This window comes from Solanum pennellii, chromosome 7, assembly GCF_001406875.1.
Source record: "Solanum pennellii chromosome 7, SPENNV200".
Classification (NCBI taxonomy): Eukaryota; Viridiplantae; Streptophyta; class Magnoliopsida; order Solanales; family Solanaceae; genus Solanum; species Solanum pennellii.
Window position 1 is genome coordinate 76609120 of NC_028643.1, and position 25682 is coordinate 76634801.

Here is a 25682-nt window from a genome sequence, read left to right on the forward strand (position 1 = left end):
GCATAGCTGTGATGTTACTGTTCAAATATACAATTGTGGTAAAAGAGCCATTGTGAGGATAATGAATGTATGTATTTGAATCATATCTATGATAATTCATCTTTAGTTGTACCATGAAGCATCAGTTTCAATTTAGCCCTTCTAGAGAAAAAAATGATGGCCTTTCTGAATTGGAAAATAGAATAACTTTGTAACTTTTTTACACTTAAGCGAAAAATATTTCTATAATCATACACATACATCAATCCTTTTACACGCTACCCTATCCACATTGACAATATCTTTATCAGAAATGAGGGTATGGCTAATTTTTACCGCAAGCTAATTTCACCACTTCATTAGAAAAATAATTACTATCGTCAGCTGGCGCTTTGGAGTTTGGAGTTTGCCCCGAGCACTTTCATCATCAAATGATACATGTGGGTTGTGAGTCGTTCTCATCCCAAGTGTGTGCCCCAAATTCGGCCAAGCTGAACAAGAAGAGAGAACGCATGAAGTAACAATCCAATTAATCAAACAACTTTTAATTAACATACAGGTTAAAACCTTGCCTAATCTCTAACCACAATAGTGAAACCAATTTTTTTTTAAAAAAATAATAACAAAATTCATCCAGGGGTGTGTAATTGGTGGACAGTTACTCAGGTTCGAATTCTTTTCTTCCCATCTGTCCATTTGGTGGACAGTTGCGATACCCAAAACTAGTTGATTTTGGTATGCGCAAGTTGGCCCGTGCACTACGATTATACAAAAACAAAGACAAACGACAAGGGTGAATAGAGAAAGTGAAATGTTATTTACTATAGGTACCAAAGAAGAAGGAAAAATCAACAAGTTAAATAACAATATGTCAAGTGTCCTTTACAACATTCTTCAGGAAGTTGCAACACCGAGGTTAGCACTAAAAACATAAAAAGCTTGTTACTATTACATAGAGCAATAAAAGCGCCCAATCAAAGGGTAAATTCTAATAGAAAATAGAGCTTTATAAATTACATTTGCAAAGCAAAAGCAGAAAAGAAAAATCTTCAATTAGGAAAAACCCCAAAAAATTTGAATCAGAGGACGAAATTACAGATGTCCTCGAAATGATATGTACACATAATCAAAATAATTCAGGAACAAACAAGATTGGAGAAGGCAAAATTTTGAAACAATAATCTAACCTCAATGTTTAGGAATTTTGATCTCGAGAAGCATGCCCTTGCCATCTGCAATTGAAAGGTCGAACTTGTTTAGTAAGACATGCGTAGCAAATGCTTTAACCTTTGATAAATGCATGTCGTAATATGCATTTCATATTTCTAGATACATAAAGCATAATAATTTTCCACTAATACTGTGACATCACTTTATGAATAATCTCGCATTAGACTAAAGAGGCTCAAAATAATCGTGAAACGGAGGAAAAATAGATGTAAATTCTTATATCCAGTCTCCCATCTCGGCTCTCGCAATCTAAAAATAGGCATGTTTTAATGATGAATATATTTGGTGCCTAGGTATTTATTCACAGCACCACAAGAACTTAATATTTGATGACATTTTAAACAAACCTTGAAAGCAAGAACCTCGCCAGTGGACTCAAATTGGCATTTGAATTAAGCTCTTTACTCTGCTGCTTTTTTTTGCTATCAGACTCGGTAGATGTACTCTCTGTTTCAATCTTTCCCTTTGAAAAGATGCGACCAGCCAGGTCTTGCAGATCTTTCAAAGACGGATCCTTTGCACTGCAATGGAATTCAACTTTCTTGAGACAAGCTATTATTAACAAATACATTCAAGTTATATTTCAACGCTAGCATAGAGTGTGGAATATCTAATAACCTTGCTAGTCGCTGAAGCAACCTAGTCATGAACAGATCGCAAGAACCAGCCTTCATGCGCTCCATATCCATAAAGGAACTGACCATCGCCTGCATGAGTGAACCATCTGTTTCACTGGTAGCAGCCTACACACCAAGATAAATGAAGAGAAGGTGAGAAAATTATCAGAAGAGCAATTAAGTGCTAGGCTTTTGACTATTGAGCCTGATAGAAGTAAAAGAAGAGCAGCCCGGTGCACAAAGCATCCCACGTTCACGCAGGGTCCGGAGAAGTGCCACACCCTTGGGGTGTGATGTAGACAGACTACCCTAATGCAAGCATTAGTGGTTGCTTCCACATCTGGTAGAAGATCAGCTGCCTTCACGTTGGGCGAAAAGCCAACAGTCACTTATGTGTTTATTGATAGATATTCAGGTCAAATCTATTAGGTTCACTCACAATTTTTTGATCACATCAGACCATACCACTATTTCAATGACAATTTTGATAAAAAGTAATAATATGAAGGCTTGTTCATCTTAGTATGCAATCAACAATAAATAGGTTTTTTCATAATTTCAGCTTACAAAATCAAGATTTTTCTGGCAATAATAGTTCTTTGCAGAAATTTTTTAAATTACTGCAGTTCAAAAAAATCTGCCAAATAGCCGATTTTGAGTCCTTTTATGAATCTAGATACCATAATCCCTTTCTTATCCTAATCCAGCCAGTCGTTTTTTTAATCAATATTTTAGTCTAGATAGTCTGATTTTATACAAGTAGAAGTATTTGGTTCCAAATCCATCTATGATTACTTCTTGTAAATATGAGTTCGTTGAAGTCTACCAGTACCATTGTAATGCGCTCAATTATAAACATATCAGCAATTACAGATGTCCTATTATCGTTACACACTCTTTGGATTGTTTAGTGCAATTCTAACCTAGTAATGATGCCTAAGCCACCTAGGAATTGATTCTTATGGTTAGTTGAACTTCTGATTTTTGCCACCATTTTCCAGCCTTTTTTTCTCATCTTTCTTCAGCTCCTTTATACCAATACAACTCAATGGCATTATTCTATTAAAAACCCTTTTACCCCAAAAAAATACCCTTTCCATTTCAAATATGCACTGTTTGAAACCCCAGAAAGTGCTGGAAATCAGGCCTACAACAAAGGTTTGTGATGGAAAAAGGACCAGCACCACATACTCTAGTATCCATACAGACAAAAATGTATCACAATCCAAACAAGCATAGCTCAACAGACCTCAACTTCATCTAGCATGACTCCCATAAAACATCACCTATAAGAGATCTAAGGTAACTGAAAGCCCAAATCATACCTCTTTTAATGAAGGAATAAGGAGAACAGATAAGGTGGCAGATGAAGGTATAGGATATGTTCTCGCACCATCTTCTTCATCACTTGTATGGCGTGATCTTGAAAACACCTTCTGTGCATCAAGATAATCACGCGAGTGCCTGGAAAAATTATGGTGCTTCAGAGAAGAAATGGTGAAACTAGAATAAACCAACTTCAGACCATCTTTCAGCTTCAAAAACTTGTGTACCTAGAAGAATCAGAGCTCATTGTCGATTGTTCTGTTTTATTTTCTAGCCCATCACGTTGCACCTTGCCCAATTTTGATCTGTCTCTAACATTTCCCTTCTTCAGTCCTGCTAGCATGGCTGCCTTGGCCTAAAAAAGTTCACATCTAATAAGCATTGTGCAACAAACCACGGAAAGATGTCATATTACTTTAACATAATTAGATTAATAAATCAGAAATAATGAGTGGAAAAAATATGCAAGTTTGTTAAATGTAAGAAGAAATCCCAACCTAATGAATAAACCATTGCTAGAATGAGGTTTTATATATGACCTTTCTTGATAAAAGTTCAACACATTTTTTCCGTCTTTATTATCCTTGTGGCCATTCCTATACCTAGTTCAAAGTCTAGTGGTACAAAAATCAACCCACAGATTTCAACATACTTTAGAGCCGAGGGTCTATCTGAAACAACTCTCTACTTACCAAGGTAGGGTAAGGCTTGTGTACACACTACCCTCCCTTGACCACACTAGTGGGATTACACTTGGTATGTTGTTATTGGATTTTAGCATATTCTAATTAAGACAAATTTTCCATAAATGGAAACCAGATTGAATTAAGAATTCCGAAGTGAGATACCTCTGCAAGATTTGCTGAGCTGTCTTCAAGTGATGCACTTGAAGATCTCTCTTGAATTCCTAACCTAGATTTTGGCGTTCGAGGAGAATCCGGGTCATCATGACGTCCACGATAAACTACAGTGCCACTGGAAGAAGCATCCTCAAAAGAAGCAAGTGTGCTACTGGACTGCAAAGTGAATTGACACCAGTAGTCAATGGCAAATATGCCAAAAAGATTTTCGGCAGATGAGTGTAAAGAAATTTTGGTAGAAAAGCAGACAATACCAGGGAACTCTGGTCACTGAATAGAGAAGTGGATTGGATTCCTCTAGGAGATCCTCTTGGAGATCTCACAACCACAGTTCCAGTACCACTCACTGACAACTCCTCCTGTAAATTGAAGATTAGAACAGTGTTGCAAGAAGAAACTAGCAGAAAAAAATACGCAAAGAGCAATGTTGAACAGTTTTTGTCAATACTTCTGATTCTTAAAATATCAAGATCAAACATGCTAGACTGCTAACAATAAAGCTCAAACATGCTAGAATGCCAACAATAAAGCTCAAACATGCTAGAATGCCAACAATAGAGCTCTTCACTTTCTTTTTTAATTTTATATCGTTTTTTGGGGAGATCTGTAATGTTAAGTAGAGATTTCTCTTAGCCTCAGGAAGAATTTGCACGAGCTTGATGCATTTGATGTAGCTATGTCATTGGATAATAGTGCAGTATTGAAGATGACAGGATTCATCCACCTTTTATTTCAAGTGTGTCACAATATTTTAGTGCATGAAGAGCACTGTAAAACCACCTAAATAAGGTCATCCTGACAGTAAAAACCTAACATGCTGCCACGTTGCAGAATCAATTACTGTATTTTCGGATGTCTTGAGTACACATATGTTCTCCTGCAACTTGGATCAATAATCAAATTTTCTCCTTTGTACAAGCTTCTAAACTTCAGAAAAGGATATGAAATAGGATATGAAGTAGGTAGAGACAGATGTAAATATGCACATTCATATAGAAAAATACACTTATAGAGAACAAAGCAATACATCTTCATGAGAATAATCTCCTTTCTCGATGTTTGCATCTCCGCCGTCTTTTTGGTTGAAACCCTCTGATGAAGTATAATGGACAGTTCCAGAAGCAGAGGACCAATTGCTACCACTGTCAAGATTTTTTCTTGAAGCAGGTTGATTCAATGGAACTTCTGGTTTCCTATCTCTAACCTGCGGTGGTTTCACACTTCGGACAGTTCCAGTACTAGATGATCCTCCAATGCTGAAGTCCCATCCAGCAGTTTTTAGGGTTTTCCCCTGGCCACTGTAAAGGTAAAACTCAGCCAAGAATCACCACAGATAGCAGTAAAGCTCACCCAAGAGGTTTCACTAACCTGACTTTAACAGTGCCTTCAGTACCCACATCTCTTGTCACCTTAACGGTGCCCGATGCTTCCCCTACAGGTTTCTGTCCATTCCTAGGAGAATCCATATCATCCTTTATTTGAAACTTGGGGCGCTCCCTACAAGAAACACACGTAACTTTTTTTTTGGGAAAAATACACATTTGTTGACCCTGTATCATTAAGCAAACAATCCTTAAATTCTGCCCACTAACTAGTCAAAAAAAGTTGTACCAATATATCATTTACTCCCTCCTTCTTTTACAGGACATACTACTTTCTCTTTTTTATCCCAAATTTTTATGCATTTGACTTTGGAACAATTGCTGAGAAAGAAAATTTGAACAATGAATATTTTAATGCTAACGAAGGGAAAGATGCAGGTTGGACCTTTCTGCTTTTCTGGTCTTAAAGTCATCTTGTGAAATATTAAAGTGAGATTCCAATTAATTTTGTTAGCATGAGATAAAACTTACCACCTTAGAAGTAGATATTATTTTGGAAAAGTGGAAATATATCTATTTAATGGAGTATTACAGAATCAAATGATACCGAGTATAGCAACATTCAAAGCCTTTAACTCCTTTTACCAAAGCAAACCATGCAAAGAATAGGTGTAGGTGCAGAAAATGTCAGAAAGTGGGGTGCACCTGATTCTCTCCAACAGTCTGGGGCTTTTTCTTGCACTCCTTATAAAACGGTGCTTCAAGAGTTCCTTTGCACTTGGCCTCTAGGATCAATAGAAAGTATAGAATATGAGAAACAAACCTAATCATAACAAAGATATATACATCACCCAACACAATAAGAGTTTGATAACTTTAATCAGGAAGGAAAACCAACGTAGAACAGATTTTTTTCCTGATAAACTCAGTGTTCACAGAGATAGAAGACGAATAAAAAGGCATAGGTTAAAATGTGTGGATCATTCATACAGCATTATGCTTCTACTAGCGACGATCCATAGTGTCTTAAATTGGATTACACCAGAGCCCAAATTTTGAGCAATTGTAAAATGTCCAAACACCAAGACTAATGATTATATCCCATAGGTCATACACAAACAGTTCCTTCTTAGACCCTTAGAATGAAGTGACTCATAAGAATGTATCAAGTGAGTTGGTAATATTATCTATGCATCTAAGGATATTTAGGCACCTATATTAGATGTAACATCACAAACACATCTTGAAGTGCTTTAGCATTTGGGCAATGGCTCGTTCTCCAAATAAAGCACTAATTATGGAGGATCAATTATTTAGCTCAGCAAACTACAGCTGTGCAAGTAGTCCTAGGTTGTCCACACCAGTTTTTCAGCTTATTCCCAATGTCGCACTTCTTTATATAATACAGATTGGAAATGTCTTGGAGAGATTGGAGTAGAATGGCCCATCAAGCTACATAATGCTATAATAAGAAGTGTTAAGATACCCAACAAATGAGGAAGAGTACCCTAATTCCAATATATGTGGACACAGTAGATATTTCAAGTTGTGTGAACTATCATGGCATTCATATTAAATATATTGATGTTATAAAGGATATGTACGGAGTCGTCACTGTGAGAATAGTAGGAGATACAATGAAGTTCTCATAACCGTGAGTGCACACTAGGGATAGGCATCGAGCTCGTACTTGGTTACCCAAATAATGGATAAGCTAATTAGCACAAACCGACATTGAGGTCCTATGGTGTTACTATCTACCGAAGATATTGTGCTAAATTGCCGAAACCAGGGTGTCGACCAGAATCTTGAACTGCAGAGAAGAACTCTCAAGAGTAAATGTTTTAGGATATGAACAAGTAAGACTAAATATGTGCACTACGAATTTAAACATAAGAGCAATGTTGAGGTGAGACTAAATGGGATTCTAATGCCTAAATGCAAAAGGTTCGTACATATAAGCTCAATTTTCCAAGAGAATGGTATGATAGATGAAGATGCTACACAAAAAATCAAAACAAGATGGTTGAAATGAAGAGTGAAGGAGTTGAAAAAGAACGAGGTAGACATAAAAACCACATAGCAGGATGTTGTCATAGTCCTCTCGGAATATCCACAATTTCCGGAAACCATGAAGGCTCAAGGAACAATAGGGCACAATAGAAGAAAAAGATCTATAAAGGTGATACAATTAGTAAGGAACCTGTCATATGTAATGTTCTCTAGAAGCCTTTTAGTGTTAGAGATGTATATCCAAATAAAATGTAGAGTTTACTTATCAGGTGATATTTGTAGATAAACCATATTAATATTATTTACGTAGGCTCTCTAATTTTTGGCATATGGCTCGTAATGCGGGAGTTTTCCCACGTTACTAAAATTATTTACCTAAACTATAGAGTACTTCTAGAACTTTTTATTATTATTATTTTACATAATACGGGTCTAGATGAACTTAGATTGAGTGACACAATCAATGAAGATCCACAACTTTCGACCAATGTGTAATTGCTGTATACTGAAAGCCCAAGTTGTTCAAAAGTGCCGACTCTTTTTGGACCAACTTCTACTTAAAAGAATAGAACTCCAACTCTTTTCTTTGCATGGATAGAGAAGCACTTATAGGCACATGGAAGTATGATAATAGTCGGGCACAAAACGGAAAGAGAGACGTTGAGAGGGAGAAAAAAACAAGGGGATTGGCAGCACAAAAAGTGGAACCTACCTCAGCAGGGCTCTTCTTCAAACACAGGGACACGATTTCTTTGAGAGGACGAGAAAAGTGTTCCTCTAGCTGCACAATAACAGAAAAGACAGTAAACACTACCTCTTAAAGAACAAAAGAGTAAAACGAAATTCTAATATTTCAGTTTTTAAAAAAAGAAGACACTTGTAAATCATAAGTTGATAAACAAAATAATCTGAAAAATCTAAATTATTGAACTGGCAAAAGTATAACCTGGGGAGGATTTTCTCGAGGTATAATAAAAAGTACTCTCATGGGGTGCAAATCAGCAAGCGGGGGTTCCCCTTTGGCCATCTCAATTGCAGTTATCCCAAGTGACCAAATATCAGCCTGTACAGAAGAAAAAGCTCTTAGTAGTTGGCCCATGCCTTAAGCAAGAGTATACAAAGAAAAACTGATACAGGAGTTTCAACAAGAATCATTTCTATCAGCAATTGAAGGGATTAAGATTAAGAGCTAAACACGGAGGAACCGGAAGAAGGGAGAAAGGAACATATAGATGAAGGGAAATGGACTCCATATGTCTGCAGTTCAAGAGATACCTTCTCATTGTATCCGTCTGAGTTCTGAATTACTTCAGGTGCCATCCAGAATGGTGTTCCTACAAATGTCTGCAAACATTAATTACATTAGCATAACTTGACTGACTTGATCTTACTTCTAACCGACAATATCTAATGCAACTTCCAGCAAACATATGGCATGTAACCCAAAGACCTCTATAACTACTCAACAAGAAATGATACTGCACTTCAGCACTGTGATTGAGCAAAAAGGTTTAAAACCTACTCGTCAAAAAAAAATACGCAAGTATAGCAAATTGTACCTTTCTCCTAGAGATTGTCCTTGTAAGCTGTGCAGAAACGCCAAAATCTGCTACCTGTGGAAGAGCAGATCAGAAAACAAGAAACACACCAACAGGATAGTCACCAATAGTTACCTTCCTCTCAGATATAATTTGAAACATAACAAAGGATCATGTTAATATACCTTCACATCACCATTTTCTGACAGCAAGATATTAGCCGCTGCAAAAACATCAATAGACCTATGTCATTTCCACATTTGAAAAGGGGGTAGTGGGCCTCAAACTGAACACTAAATCGTTAGCAACTAAGAGAAGAAGCAGTTAGCAAATTGAGACAACTTCCAATCTGAGAAATAATATAACTTATAAAAACAGATCTCGACTGCTGCAGTTTAACACCAAGAAGCATCTAATTCCAAAATGTGGTATCCTCATGGAAAAAACTGATTATCAAGTTTGGCCCACCCATTGATTCAAAATCTAAAGCTCTGGCCAACATATCAGCAAATAAAACTGAAGAAAAGTAAGGTAGAAATGGCCCATGGATAATACCAATGTAGCTATCTCCAGGCTATCAATATTTAGCTACAAAGAGAAAAATGAACCTTTAATATCGCGATGAATTTTTCCTTCGGAGTGGAGGTATTCAATAGCATGAAGCAAATCACGTAAAATGCATGCAATAGACATCTCATCCAATGGCTGATTTGGTTGAATCTGCAGAAACAAAATCTTGATAAGTATGCAGAGAAGAGTTCATCGAATACATGACTGACATCTTGCTTCTGGTGGACCAATGTGGCTTAGTGAAACAAAACAAACACACCTATAACTTTTCCTTCATCAAAAACATATTTTTTTTAAAAAAAAAAAATACACATGTATAATAATGTGGTCTGGAATGTAACATTGTGGCCGGTGGTGCTGAACCCAACAGATATGTCAGCCTAAATAACAAAAAAAGATAATTGCACTTTGATGTTCCAATACTATGAAATGTTTAGGTCTTGGTGCAAGGTACTTTGATTGAAGAAGCTTTGGGGAGAGCGGAACACAATAGTGTTTGGATTAATCAAAATTTCCAGATTCAGAGTATTTTGCAAGCTTTTATCCATTTATTCAGCACTAACCATCTTTGCTCTTGTATATATAATTAAATGGACTTGGCCAGGAATGTTGTCATATCTGGATATTCTCAGAACTCATGGCATATAGGCTCTTCCCCGTTGGAAAAGCAACTATTTATCGCCAAAACCCCCACCAAAAAAAATAGTATGCAGAACAGGTATAAGCAAAACAAAGTTGAGTGGTTGCATGTGATTATATTCCCTTTAGGTTTAGCAATTCAAATAGTAAAAGCAACACAACCATAGGAGGTATAAGTTTTTAACCAGAATAGCATTGGCAGTGGAGTATCATAGACTAACTCAACAAATTTGGCTAAGTAAGGTTTTGAAAGTAAAGCTCTACGTTTGACAATGGTCCAGCTGATTCCTGAAACAAGAAATGTTTAGCATTCTGCAGCCAAAGCTTGGTAAGATCTAGTGATAGCTAAGGGCCATATAGTGAGTTGCGATGGATGTTATACTACGGTACAAAGGCATTCATTTTCTTCAGTTAATCATCAAGATACTATTAAGGTTTTTTTTTTTTGTTAACCGAGAAATCAGTCTGTTACCCACCCTTTGGACCAATCACAACCTTCTAAACTTGGTAAATAATCGGCCCGCCCCTCTACCCTTCTCCACTTAAATACCAGGCTTTGCTGTGCGTGATGTGGGGCTTGAATACTATTAAGATTTTGAGGCTGTCATTCTATCCCTCTTAAAAAAATTCCACATCTGAATTCTAATCAATTGATACTCAATATATTTTTTACGTCTAGAGGCCATTATTCTATCCCTCAATACAACAACAACAACCCAGTGTAATCCCACAAGCTCAATTATAGAAGTCCCAAATTTGGTAACTGCACCTACAATTCATTTTAAGTTCATCCCCACCAGTCAAAGCAGGATTTACCTTGAGTTACCAAACTTAATATTTCCTTTATAAGCTTTACCAGAGTGAAATAGTTTTCCTTCATAAGTAGAATAAGATTCAAAAACTTCAAATGAATGTCAGATCAAGACAGGAAACCTCCAATGCTGATACATGGAGACAGAATGAGAGAAACCATAGAACTATCTCTTTTTCTGGGATAAGTAATAGATAACCTTAAGCTATCTCATATCATTGATTTCCTCTCACCTCAACAAACCCAGCACAAAAACTAGAGCTACTCATGTTGTATAACACATATAGGAAAGTAGAAACAACATACTACACTGATTTGACTTCAAGATTTGGGACCGGATTCAAAATGCTCTGCGCAGAAGTCACCTAAGTAGCAGTTGCACATTATTTTTGCACTTGTACACATAACATCTTGTATTAAACACCGCGTCTCACAGTCAAAGTTAATCCCATTATTTTATGATGAATATTCACTCTGTATCCAGGATAATTGTTTAGCTAGGGCACAAAGGTTGGCATTATCTTAGATGTTTCCACTTACTAAATCGGCAACTGAGCCACCAGCCATGTATTCCATTATTATCCATAACTTAGTTTGGTGCAGGTATGACCCATAGTACTCCGTAATATAAGGAGATCGACATTGTGATAAAACTGCAATTTCCTGAAAAAAAGTCATCCAATAAAACCCTGCTCACTTAATGTTCTAATATAATCACCAATGAGTAACATAAGTCCATAAAAATGTGAACATACCTTTTGGATATCCTCAACTTCATCCTCTCTGAATGACAATGATAAAAAGGCATTTCAGGTTAAACTAGAAATGTCACGAAGTTTATAACAAGGACAGAACTTAACAAGAAATATACAATGAAGCGATTTAATTGTATGAAACTTTAATTTCATCTTCCCACCCCAGCATAGACTGCTTCATGCAACTAGAACCATTTATACACAAGTTTTTTATTAAAGGTCATAAAAAATGGCAAAAGAATTTCTGTCGATGTCTAAGTGGTGATGTATCAGAAAATCTTGTAAATTAAGTGTACTTCAACTACCCAAAAAAATAGAGGGAATTCGTGGACTTCCAGTACAATCTTTTTAACTTTTACAAAGGCAAAGTTCAAATATGAAGCGAACTAAGTAGCTTCAGCTTTACCTGATCAAAAAATTATATGAACTGAATTAAGAACACATAGGGACTGAATGTTAGGCTGGTCAGTCTATCCACCACAAAAACCACTACAATTCAAGCTCTAATCAAGTAGATCAACGTAAAGACTCTTGGAACAACTTCCATAACAAATATGAAAAGGAAGCTTTCGACTCATCATTCTTTTAAACTAGCTAGAGAAAAATATGTAGAGGCCTGAAGATATTCATATTAGAACAGCAAGGAGCAGAAATCACTAGATATAGTTTGCACTGATTCTGCTACCATTGGATAAATATATATATATTCTCCTGTATCGATTGTACTAGAATAATCGATCTTCCAACCTACTTGGCAAAATTGACAAAAGATGATAGAGCTCATAATTTATCAACCTATTTGGAAGTTCTGCCAAGGGAATCTAGTCTCATTTTATCCTTGACTGATTATTCACACAATAGAAACATAAATTAAAAGTGCATGAAAAAGATCTACGGCCCAGATGATATACAAAATATGAAGAACAAGGGTAAAATACAATATTGCAGCTTCCATATTAGCTATCATTGCACTCTCTCTCCAAGGAGAAGGAGAGTAAATGAACACTAGCTCCTGCTGAAAAACACCATAGTGAACGTAACTTCAAACTCCAAGAAAAGTACTCAAGGCCATATACTCACGATTCTTCCAGATCAATAACCTTGATCGCAACTTCTTTGTTTAATTCCTTGTCAAACCTGCAAATCAAGAAAATTAACATGATGATATCTCAACAACAAATTTAATGTCAAGCTGGTGGGAATAACAAAGAAAACTTAAAAATTTCATTGCTAGAATAGCTTTCACTTAGTCTAGACATGAGTTTCGCTATTATCATACTATTGTATATCTCTTACCAAAGGACAGTCTATTACACTTATTCCCCGTTTGCATAGCTAAAGAAGAAGATACTGATTGAGATAAGGGACCATGCAGAACAGAATAGATTTTGCTTATCCACCTAATAAAGGATGGCCTTCAAGTTCGTATCAAAAAGAATGGCATTCAAGTCCCACAAGCTGTTAGAAAGACTCTTACCGTAAATGGCATTTAACCTATTTCTACTGGCAATAGGTTAAATGTCTCTCTTTTGGTTACAGAGAAATTAGCTTACTTCAAGTGATTATCTAGAATTCTGGTCTCACCAAGAAGACAAAATCCAGCTATTAGAAAAGACGAAATAAGAAATCCAGACTAGAATTCGTATGTCATTTTCCCCTATAAACTTCAAATCGCAATTCCTCCATATTACAATCATCATATATCGAAAGTCCTTAATCTACTAATTTATAAAGCCTCTCTACCTTCACAAGGTAGGGGTAAGGTACATGTTACACTGGGTATGTTGTGTTGTCAAAAAAAATATTTTTATTTCTGCAAAATCCTATACATCATAGTAGTTGTTCATAATGACTTAACCATTTGAATATGAGAAAGATTATCTATAGTGGTTAGACACACATGCTTACATCCCTTCCAAATGTATGGCACATCATCTACTTTTGAACATCAAGATATTTGACAGACTTCCCATTATCAAAAAGATATTTGACACATAATACTACTCGTACACACCAGTAAACAGTCTTAAAATTAACCATTCAGGAATATTTTCCTTCTCAAATCCACTTTGATACAAATTTAGAGAAAGGATGCAAGTAGCACAGAGAAAATGTGCTGAGAAAATTGTCATAAGTGATGATTTGTCTATGTTCTAAGGCAAATCTAAATGTTGTTACATAGGTGTAACAACTTCAACCAATTAAAGGAGCTGAAAATGGATAAAGTATGCCTGAAATAACAAGGAAGTTGTTTCAAAAACCTTACAATCTCTTAGAATTAATGCAGATTTATCAAAGAACTAAGTGTAATGAAAATGAAGGATTCATACACGCAATATCAACAAGTTATAATTAAGGTTTAGTTGTTATCATTTGATGTAGCCTAGAGTATATTTTGTAGCATGACTTGATCATTTGTTTAAACCCCAAACCTTTAAATATATCGCCCTTTCTTCAATTCACCTCAAATGTGCAAGTATGGTCAATAATGGACGGGTCAAATCGGACCAAGTAGAAATATGTATTATGATAAAATCTGTCTAGTATTTGCTTGGTCACTATTGAATACCAAATATGTGTTGCGTAACAATTGTCAATTGGATTGAAATGTTCTAGATAACGCAAGAGAGAACTTATGACTTAGAGGATGGAGAGGGATTCGAACCTCCGGCTATCCAAATTAACATAAAAGACACTTCTTGAAGTTTTTCCCTGCCTCACTAGGGGACACTGAGTCCCAAAAGCAAAGATCATATCTTGACACGTGTACCACACCGGTATAACAAAGAAGATTAATTATGTAATGGCTTGTGCTAAAGGAACTGAGAGATGTCACACTCTTTAGTATTCCTGTTATCCTGGCGTAAAGGAAGAGAGCATTACGAATTGCTCTATTTGAGATACTTCCCTTCTATTTGTTCTTTTTTTGCTTGAGAATCAACTTTTTATGTACTTTTAGTTTAGAATTCAAATAACAAGTGAAGAAACAAGTATTGCCTTATACTTTTTAAACTTAAGTTGTTTATATTGGTATTGTAAAAGAAAATTTTTATACCAGGTAATCCAGTTGCAACTAGCGCGTGACTATTATAAGTTGGTATATTAAAAAAAAACAAAGTAAGCGAAATGCTACTATGTATTAATTTGAACTTATTTTGATACAGTCAAGTATACAACTTACATTCATATTATTCTATCTCATTTCAGCCAAAACAGTTTTGCTAGATTACTTTGAACCCAACATGCTATGACTTGGTTACCAAAGTTTACGAACAATACCCAGTAGGATAGTTTATGGGCCAATATGGATAGAAGTTGCTCTGGCACAAATAAGTGATAAAAAGACTGAGAGACTATCAATAAGCATATTTTTCAAATACATGCCATCACTCAAGTGGGCTGGAAGGCTTTAGTCCAGCACCTCCATTACTTAATTGTTACTACTAGCAATTACGACAATTTAGTCTTAAACCATTTTTCTTTAAGAAAACACGTGTATAACATCCCATAAGTTTGTTCTTTGAGACAATGAGTGGTTAATGCTCTGTATATGGACGTCAGCTCGCTTAAATTCAAAGTTTCCACGTGGAATTCCACTTGCAGATAAATTTAAAATTCGTGATCCGTTTCTATTAAAAGGTATAACTAAGTATCTATTAAAAAGGAAAGCTTTTAGTAAGCACGAAACAGGACAGAATTGAGTGGCATGGACATGGAAGATTCATATTATTTACCCAAACTAATTTGAAATAGAAGTGTAACTGATTGATTCACAATGCATAGCAACAAAAGCAAGATGGAAGCACATTAACAAAATAAACATTTTAATCCTTACCCTTTATAGACGTCACCAAATGAGCCTCTTCCAATGAGCTCCAGATCACTAAATCTAGATCCTGAAGCTTCAATAAGAGCAGCTGCATCAGCCATTTTTATACACAACTACCTTTATCCCTTCACACTCTCAGTAGATGAAGTGAAGCCAGCATCCCCTAGCTTGCACTTCTCATTCAACAACTCCTCTTAGTAAATGTTCAACAAATTCATAAAATGTATCCACTCAATCTCACTCTCTGGCACGGAAAATCAATCTGAAAAAACATTAACTACTTAAATTAACCAATAATAACACAAAATTTAAAATTCACACTACAAACAATTAAACACACATCAATACGCGAAATGAAGCTAAATTTGAGATCTGCAAAGCATAAAAAACAACACTAAATCCGAAATGCAGGAAACTTAAGGATAATACTTCGTTAGGTAAAGTGGAAGACGATAACAATGACAGTTCAGCAAATTCTAAATCGATAGTGAAACGGTGCCAAACTAAACATTGCAAAAACGAAAACAGCTTATTACAAGGAAGAAAAATTACAAAAAAAAAAAATACTACAAAAACTGCTCGGAATTTTTCTTAAATTATTTTCACCGAATCGAAGACTTACCTTTTTATGAATATAAATTCAGAACGGTCGATGGATGAGCAATTTCATGAGTAAATACATAAATTAGCAGGAGAATCCATGGATCTCTGTATCCCTTTTTGAGCGAAGATTGAAGTAATTTTCTGTTTCTGATACACAGGGGATCGAGCGAGAAGAAGGAATGTTGTTTCGTTTACTGTAATTCTTTTATTGGGAGAAAAAAAATTATTTTTGTGTTGGACCGGTTTTTTTGTGTACTGAACCGGTTTGCTTAGAGTCAAACCGGATTGTTCTTATTCGTTACGAGTTTCGTACTAGCTGGAGTCTATTTTCACATCGAGAAATGAGATTTGTTGCTTCTGCGTTTTTGTTTTTTTTTTCACTTGGCTTAAAGTTTTTTTCTTTCTTTTCGGTATTTAATATTTATACTTAAGTTCGAGTATGAGAATTGAGGGAATCGCTTTTTTTAAGTATGTTTTTTCCATCACGGTTCTAGCAACCTTATTCTCTATACGACATTCTTTTGGAGTAAAATTTCTAATAATTTTAACAAATTGTTTACTTCAAATACTATGAGTATTTTATAATTGTTTTTGACATGGACTTTATCGTTTAATCGTATTATATATTATGGTTTCTTTTTCAATTCGTTATAAATGTACAAATTGATAATGGAATATGAATCGAAAGTTTAAACGGATTAAGTAGAAAATAATGTGCATGCTATGAACGTAAGATAAAATTTGTTTAATAATTATAATATTGACTTGACTGTTTTACTCGTATTATGTGATGTGTTTTTATTTTTAGTTTACAGTGCAAATTAATGATAAAATTAAAAATCTAATTCAAATGAATTAAGTAGAAAGTATAATGTTATGGACTTGGAAGATTAAACTTTGTTCTATTCTTGCTTGGATCAATATTGAAATTTACCAAAATTGTGTTGTATTCTTAATTAACCTACACCGGTAATGTAAATATATGTCAAATATATAACTTAAATCTATACCATATTATTATTATTATCATTATCATTATTATCATTATTATTATTATATTCGGTCAACTCATCAAACTTTGAATAGGTCAGGCGTATTGCAAATTTTGGACCAATTTTGTAACCTCAAAAGAGAAAGGAAATCATATGAACTTTTGAGTCTATCGATATTTAGAGTATGTTTAAATTGATTTAAAAGTTGATTAAATTTATTTTTTAAGTTATTTTTAGCTTTTGAAAGTGTTGTGCATAGTTGAAAATAACCTAAAACGAGTTTAAAATAACTTTTAAAAAGTTGAAAATAAAAAATATGTCTCCAACTACTTTATTTGTATGTGTTAGCTAAAGTTGTCTTTATTCAATTTTTGTTCATACATTAAAAATAACTTTACCCTAATTAAAATGATGGCTATTTGTGAAAATTCTCAATAGGGAAAATTACATGGTTAAGCAAATATATACTAATTAATTAGTCATTTTAGTAATAGTTTTAGTTGATTACCACTCGTGACCAATATTCAAAGATAATTATGTGGGTTAGGGTTTTGAGTTTGTATAATTCGCATGTTTGTATAATTTGAAAATTTGTGTGATATAATTTGTATAACATTTGTATAATATAATATGAATAATTGTTAAAATTCAGATGTTTGCGTTTGTATAAGTTCGTTATTTCGATTTTATACAAAAATATCATACAAACGTACCCACGAATTATACAAACGAGGTACCTTAAGCTGTAACTATAACCCGTTAATATGCAAACAATAGTTATAAAACATAATTAAGTTTATTACGGTGGCTATTTACAAAAATTCCCCTTCTCAATAGTTTTAGGAAATTTTATGGGCTGATATGGAGTAGAAAACCATCAACAAGCCTCATTTCTCAATACAGGCCCATTACCCAAGTGGGCTGGAAGGCTTTTAGTCTGTTACATCCAACACTCTATTTAGTGATTTCATTATAAACCATGAAAATCCTTAAGAAGAAATCACTTGAATGACATCCAAAATGTTTCAATCTTTCGAGACAATGCAAGGGATCATTTGGTTGGTGGAATAATTTAGGATAATAACCTCGATATATTCTGTAGAATTATTTTATCTTGTGTTAGGTAATAACAACATCAACAACAACATATTCAGTGAAGTTTGGCAAGTGAATTCTGAGAAGGATAGAATGTATACAAATCTTAATATTACATCAAGATAGAGAGGTTGTTTCTGTCTTAGCAAGCATTTGGTAGTAAGAGTTACTTAATTTCAAGATTATTTCATCTCGTTGTTGTAGTACAAACAGTGGGATAAGTTATCCTATATGGAAGGTGGGATAAAATAATCTCAATATGGGATGTTCCAACTCATGAAATATCATTATATATCTTATCCCACCACTACAACAAAAATGATCACTAGCGACATTTAATTCTTAATTGCCGCTAAATATCTATTTTTAGTGGCAATTGTCACTCTTTGTATATGTCCCTAAAGCCTTTAGCGACATTGGTTCTAATGGCACTTAACTAATGCCGGTAAAGATTTTAGCACTATTTATTAGTGTCAATATTTAATGCCGCTAAAAGTTATTTTTGTTATAATGCACCAACTAAACGACTCTCGAGTAGTTAGTGTTGTGTACTATGTTGGTCAATCTCAAACTCCCTTGATCTTTGCTTGGTGAATAAGTAAATTTAAAATTCTTGATCCGTCTTTGTTACAAGTCTTTATAAGAGCATATTGGTCGTTGCCCGTCTAATATGGACGGTACATAATATATGATAGTAATAACATTGACATGACATCATTTTCTTAACTCTTTACAAACTTATTTTTAGTTTTATATTTTTTTACGAGAGATCTTCTTTTTAATACATAACATATCTGAAAAAGAATAATTATAAATGAACAAGAGATCTCATTTTTCCACAAATATTTACTATTTAACATTTCCTTTCATATACACGTATATATGTGTTAAATCCATGTCAATTTGATGTACGTGTGCTCATGGTTTATTATAACGTGCATTATAAACAAATAAACATAACAAGTGGCTATGAGAAAATCATTACACAATTTATATTGTCACAAAATATTTCACACGTTGGAACTAAAAAGTCTTTGGCAACACTATTAATTAGTATATAAAACGTTTACCAAATATTAATTCTGTCATCGTGTTAAATGATTCAAACACATTCAACACAATTATTTTGAACATCTAACATCTTTGTACTTTCATATTAATTCTTATGAATTAGTATTTAATTATTTGTTCACTATTAAATTGTCATATTAAGAGATCAACTATTGACATAATAAATTTATCATTTTACCTGTTAATTATAAAGTGAATTAATTAAAAATTTAAGATTTTCAAAAAGTTTTATCTTTCTTAAAATAATTAATTAATGATATAATACGTATAAAAAAAATTATTCTTTCATAATTTGTCAAGATAAATAAAAATAATTAAAAAATAAATAAATAATTAAGAATAGAGGGAGTATTTATGAAGAGTAATCTCTTTTTCACTTTACAAGAAATTGTCCTTAAATAGGACTTATAAATGAAAGAGGGAGAAAAACAGTGCAGGCTTATTTAGAACAAAACACAAAACACAAAACACAAACACATTAATAAGTAATAACCATAATCAATTATTCATTCTTTTCAATTATGTTGCACTATTTTTAGACTGTTTAAAAAGAATAACAATTTTCTTTTATTTAGTATTAACAATTTAACTTTTAAGTTTTTTAGTTACGTTATTACTTAAGTTATCTATGACTCGTTTTAGATTATAAGTTCTAAAAATCTATCAAACATTAGTATGTAAATTACGACGAAAAAGTACTAAATAATAGCATTTGATGCTATAATCTAAAAAGAAGGGCAGTCTGTTACACTAAAGCTTTTGTTGTGTGTGGAATCCAAAAAGATCCAATAATAAGAGGTTATTGTACACTATTTCACCACATATTTCTTCAAAGACTTTTTTCCACCATATGAACCCATAATTTCCTAATGATGTAACATTAATTTTACCAATTACTTGGATTTTTTTTCAAATTCGACACCATAATATAATCCCAAAATTCAAACTTTAAAGTATGTTTGATATGAGGTACATATATAATTACTTAATGAATATAATATAGAAGTATTATTTTATCTTGTATTTAGTTGAAGGCATTAGATCATACTAAAATTATTATCTTTATCATGTACGCCTTAGTGTTGACATATCTCATATATATTATAAAATAATTTATTTTGATATATTTAATCTTAAATAATTTATTTCTAATTGAGCTTCACAAAATAATTAACTACATAATAATTTATTTCCGATCAAACGATCCGAATTATTTGAATTTGACAACCTCAATTTGCTTATATGCAGCGCGTGAGGGAGAAATATTGACTGCTCCGCAATTCGTGCGCTACTCTTTTTTTTTATGCGAAACGATGCACCGACTCACTGCCATCGCACGTGTGCACGTGACTCCTTAATCACTAATTTTACAGCTTTATTTTGATTAATTATAATATTAACCTTTTTTTTTAATAAAAGAGTTGGAAAACTATTGTAAACTTTTCCTTTTCCTTAAAATGATGACATTTGACACACTCTCATTAAAAAAATCACCCATTCTTTTTTCACTTCTCGCGTGATATTATAACAAAATAAAATTTAGCGATAAATAAATATATATATGTCTTTTTAAATAACTCAGTTGGTTTGAAAAGTGATTATCCACATGGATGATTCATGATCGATCCCTTTCAAATGTCTTTTGAGTTAAGTCTGTCTTGCCTAGTGCGATTTACATCCACTATATGGTTTGCAGGCTATTACACAGTGAGGAGATTTACCTAGTGCGCATAAAGTGTCATATACATAATAAAAAATGCTAAAGTATATAATAATGTTAGTTAATTACAATTCGCTATTAAATTTAGGGATATTTTCCATAGTAGTAATTTTTATTAAAAATGTCATCTATTAAACGGCTAAAGATCGTAAATAATCTAAGGCACGTTATTGATAAATAATAACTATCGATAGATTCTACTATGATACCATATAATAACATAAATTTGAACCTAATTTTAAAAAAATGAAAGTTCAAATCATATTTAAGAAGGCAACTTGTCTCTTTTTCATTTGATACGAAATTTTTTAAGGAGGATTAATCATTTCTTTTTCACCACAATCATAAAACTTAAAAGAAACTTTTCTTCCAATATTTAACAAATTAATGCACGTCGTTTTCGAAACTCGACAAACGTGCAAAATAATAGATCGTGAAATCCAAAATGTTTATAAATATTTACCAATGAATTATTGATGAGACGCAGAATGATGTTAGAAAACCAATAAATAAATTTGTGTATTTTTTATTTTATCCTAAATTCCTAATCGACGTATATTATTAATTGATAACTTAAAATACAATACTAATTAGTTATAACTAAATGAAGAAATTTATATAACGAATTATCTTGCGTTTATATATCAGCGTTTTGAATACAATATTTGGGAACGAAAAGAAACATTAGAATAAATAGGTTTCGAGCTCATCATAAAAAAAATTATATTGTTTGCACAAATTTAATCCCTTTATAATTACTTAAAATATGAATGAGTTTATTTCAGAATGGTAATATTAATAATAAAAATTACAAATGTTCGAATTTCTATTAGCGAACGTTTGGAAATTATCACGTAGCTTTACGCAAAAATCATGAAATTTTAAAAAATATTTTTGGTCCAAAAAGGTTACTAATTAATCATCTGATTAAATATGATTAAAGTGAAAGTCAAGCAAACAATAATAATAATGTAAGACTTATTTTCATTTTACTTCTTTTAAGAACTAATAAAACTTTATATTATATACAAGCACAAAACCTCTATTCTTTTTAATCAATAAAGCAACTTGTTTTTTTTTTTTTTAATAAAAGAGAAACTTATTCAATTTTTTGTTCGTAGCTTTAAAAATTCAAAACCAAAGTTGATTTAATGGAATATTAATTTAAATGACATTCAGAAACTAGAATAAGACCAATAAATTATTCTAAAAAGCAAAATTTTGAGTTCCAATATTTTTTAATTTATTTATTTTTTTACTATTTTGAGATTCCTTCACGTGCAGCTGACGCTGTTGAGTTGAAGAATACGTATTTAGAGATTTTAAAAAAAAATTGATTTGAAGATTTCGAGTTTTTTATTTCTTCCTTGTGTGATAACTGCTTCGTAGTAAAGAAAGGTCTTTTTAGTGAAAAAAAATAAATAAAAAAGGTCTTTTTATTATCATAATGATACTTAATTTATTAATTATATTTACCAACTGAGAATCCAATTTTTATAATGATTTCATATCTAAACCTCTCAGAGAGTCAGAGTCCTTACCAGTTTTGCTTTTGACTGGTAAAGATTCTGTGTTCCATTGAATTTCCATACATGCCCTTCATCCTATTTTAATACAAAATCAACCTCCGTTTTTTTCGTTTCGACTAAAATTGAATTCATATTTTATAAATATCTTTTATTTATATAGATTCGAATATAAGATATTTAATTAATGGTGGAGGGTTCAAACCATTTCATCAAAACACATGTTAATTTTTATTTCATGAGTTTACATACGAAATTGATAAAATGTTTACATCGATTAATTTTGTACTTTTTTTAACCATAAGATTGATAACCCGTAAGCATTTTTAACCTTTTATCACATTCTCTACTAGTCGTACTTAAAAAAATAACTTTTAACGATAATAAGAAGATACATTAATTAAGAGTGTTAAAGTCTTTATCGACATTAATTAAGTGTCATTAGATTCAATGTTGCTAAAACCTTTAGGAATATATACAAAGAGTGCTAATTGCCGCTAAAAACACATATTTAGCTACAATTGCTAATTAATTTACTGCTATATTTCATTTTTTATGTAGTATTGTGGGGTACTCTATATTGAATACTTTATATGAACCGAATAAACTTAACATTCTATAATAATTTATAAATTATATTAAAAATACAAAATACGCTAAGCAAACTTATGCGACAAACTCGATTCAGAATACGTTTTATGAACTAATATGTGTAATTTAATAACTGAACGTTGAAGTGTTATACTCACTTTTTTTTTTTGTTACCAAAGTCGTGGGAGTTGTTGTGCAGTGAATATGCCTTTGATCACATAGCTAGGTTATCAGTTGACTGGATTATCAAATTGTCCTGTGTGTAGCATTTATACTCAAATAAATTTACGTATTATCACTCAATTAATAGTAATAATTATTATTTTTAAGAAAATATCATTTTCTTGATTTTATTTTCTTTTGATAAAAAGTGATCTTTTAAGATATGTGATGTCAGAGCTAGAATTTTAACTAAACAATTCAAAATTTGAAAAAGTAAATATATGAACTAATTAAATAAGATTCGACTTTTACTATATATATAATAAAATATTTTTAACAATATATTATAATCAAAGATGACAAAATTCTTTGACCGTAAAATGACTCTGTGCGATAATAGCTATTAGTGGAGGTGACTGTGATAAAATTTCTTTCTATTCTCTCCTTTTTTAAATTTAAAAATCAATTGTGGATTGCATGAAAATCATGGAAACCTTCAATTAATTGATTACCGCACCATGTTTTCACAATTTTTGAAAATTTTTTCTTGTATTAAATAATGAATTTTCAACTCCAAGAGACATACTCATGTGCTCACCCCTTCAAGATTGGTATTTTAATTTAAATTTTCCAATTTTCTTGTTTGACTGGCTTATTGACCTTTAAGTTTGAACATTGATACAAATGACAAGTTTGTCTTTGTATTATGGTTGGCAATGTCCCCTTCAAAATCTTCAATTTCCCACTAGGTAATAGTATAACAACCATTAATTAAATATAAACTTAATTAAATATAAATGATTTTTTAAAGTATAATTGATCTGGTATAAAATGTATAATAGTGTATAAAAGATATTTATATACAAATATGTGTTAAATCATGTATTTATACTCAAAATATGAAGTGATGAACTACGTGACATAAATATTTTGATGAATGAATTTGAAATTTTAACTCACATTTTAAAGATATCAAATGTGATGCTAGTACTACTATTGTAGTCCATTAAAATAATTTCTCTATCTTTGATAAAAAAGTAGAGAAAATATCAGAGACAAAGCTAGTAAAGATCAAATCTATCAAAATAATCACTTTATCTTTAAAAGATAGGGCTAGACCAGAGACGAAGCTAGTAAGGGCTAGAGGTTGATCCAAACTTCATTAGGACGGAAAAAGTCACATTTTTTTTAATAGATATTACACCTCTTTCAATTCAGTGTGCATAATTTTTCATATTTTAATTCTCCATGACAAAATTCTTAATTTTACTATTGATTAAAACTGCATACTCTATAATTTTTTTCTTCAAATTCTACTTATAAAATTACGATAAAAATATCGTTATTATTGTTGATACATGTATGAACTTTAAACATTCTTGATGAATGCATAGATTTTTATTTAACATCACGCGCAAAACAATTTTAAAAATTATTGTAAGAAATATTGAAGATTTTTTTAAAAAAAAAATTTTTTTTTCTTTCAAAATAACCAAGAGAAGGGCAAAATAGTAACTTGACATTTGCAGGCACGAGCCTCCTTTTTGGCTGCTCTTTGTGCAGTGTAAGCGCTTTGTTAGGGAGGGAAGATAAAAGCTGTCCCCACCACCTCTCATATTTTCATGGTAAAATTACAAAAGCAAACAAAACATAAAAATATCCCTCACACACTCTCACACCCCACACACGCACGCACGCACCTCTAAAAATATTTTTTTAATTTTTATTTTGTGTTCGATATTCCATACTCAATATCAAATTTATATTAATTAAATTTAAATTCATGTTTGAAAAATTTATATATAAAATATCTTTTATACATGATACTAATTCAATACAATCTTTGTTATTTCATTTAAGTATCTTAAATTGACTGAATATAAAATTTAAGAAATAAACTAAGAGAATCTTTTTGTGTTAAACTTATAAAAGTTGTGATTAGAACATCTACTAAATATAAAAGGAAATACTTCTTCCATTTTAATTTATTTGACCTAGCTCTACCTTTAAGCTTGTTTAGAAAATGATTATTATCCCTTTCAATAATTAGTTTCAATTTTTCACGTTTTAAGATCATCAGATTAAAAATATTTTAGTAGATTTGATATATTTTTCATTTTATATAGTTTGACATCGTTCACTATTGTTTGTCATGGTTTCTATTTTTTGAATCAAACTATATGAACTTTGAATAAAATTTTAAGATACATTTTTCATCATATTGATATGCAAAAAAATTGCAGTTTCTAGTATTTTTTATATAGTTTTTGAATATCTATTTTTTGTTAAAATATTGAATTAATGTAATCTAATTTAACTTTGAATCTAGTCAAATTGACTTTCGATAAACACAACATAACAAATAAAAATAAATAGAATAATAGATTAAAAAGAAAAATAAGTCATATCATTAATTCTTAATTAAAAATTTCG

At 32.1% G+C, this 25682-nt stretch overlaps 1 protein-coding gene across 1 annotated transcript; it reads right to left on the reverse strand.

Annotated features, from left to right (window-relative positions):
• Window positions 1-142: 142 nt before the first annotated feature.
• LOC107026486 (serine/threonine-protein kinase sid1) lies at window positions 143-16322 on the reverse strand. The gene is made up of 22 exons (XM_015227464.2): window positions 16112-16322; window positions 15496-15751; window positions 12741-12797; window positions 11661-11688; window positions 11446-11568; window positions 9494-9605; window positions 9071-9108; window positions 8907-8960; window positions 8623-8691; window positions 8294-8410; window positions 8060-8128; window positions 6040-6119; window positions 5381-5509; window positions 5040-5310; window positions 4267-4371; window positions 4001-4168; window positions 3380-3507; window positions 3152-3290; window positions 1828-1952; window positions 1557-1730; window positions 1167-1211; window positions 143-470 (listed from the first exon to the last, which is right to left on the reverse strand). The coding sequence occupies exons 2-21, from the start codon at window positions 15588-15590 to the stop codon at window positions 1175-1177; spliced, it is 2118 nt and encodes a 705-aa protein (XP_015082950.1). The 5' UTR covers window positions 15591-15751; window positions 16112-16322; the 3' UTR covers window positions 143-470; window positions 1167-1174.
• Between the last annotated feature and the right edge of the window lie 9360 nt (window positions 16323-25682).

What these genes read in the sequence shown, in the direction of transcription:
- LOC107026486 (XM_015227464.2), bottom strand. Translation starts at nt 15,590, where the DNA reads ATGGCTGATGCAGCTGCTCTTATTGAAGCTTCAGGATCTAGATTTAGT. An exon ending in CTCGAGAAAATCCTCCCCAG is followed by an intron (nt 8,129 to 8,293) that starts GTTATACTTTTG and finishes GTTATTGTGCAG; the next exon opens with CTAGAGGAACACTTTTCTCG. An exon ending in GCTCAGCAAATCTTGCAGAG is followed by an intron (nt 3,508 to 4,000) that starts GTATCTCACTTC and finishes GAACTTTTTTAG; the next exon opens with GCCAAGGCAGCCATGCTAGC.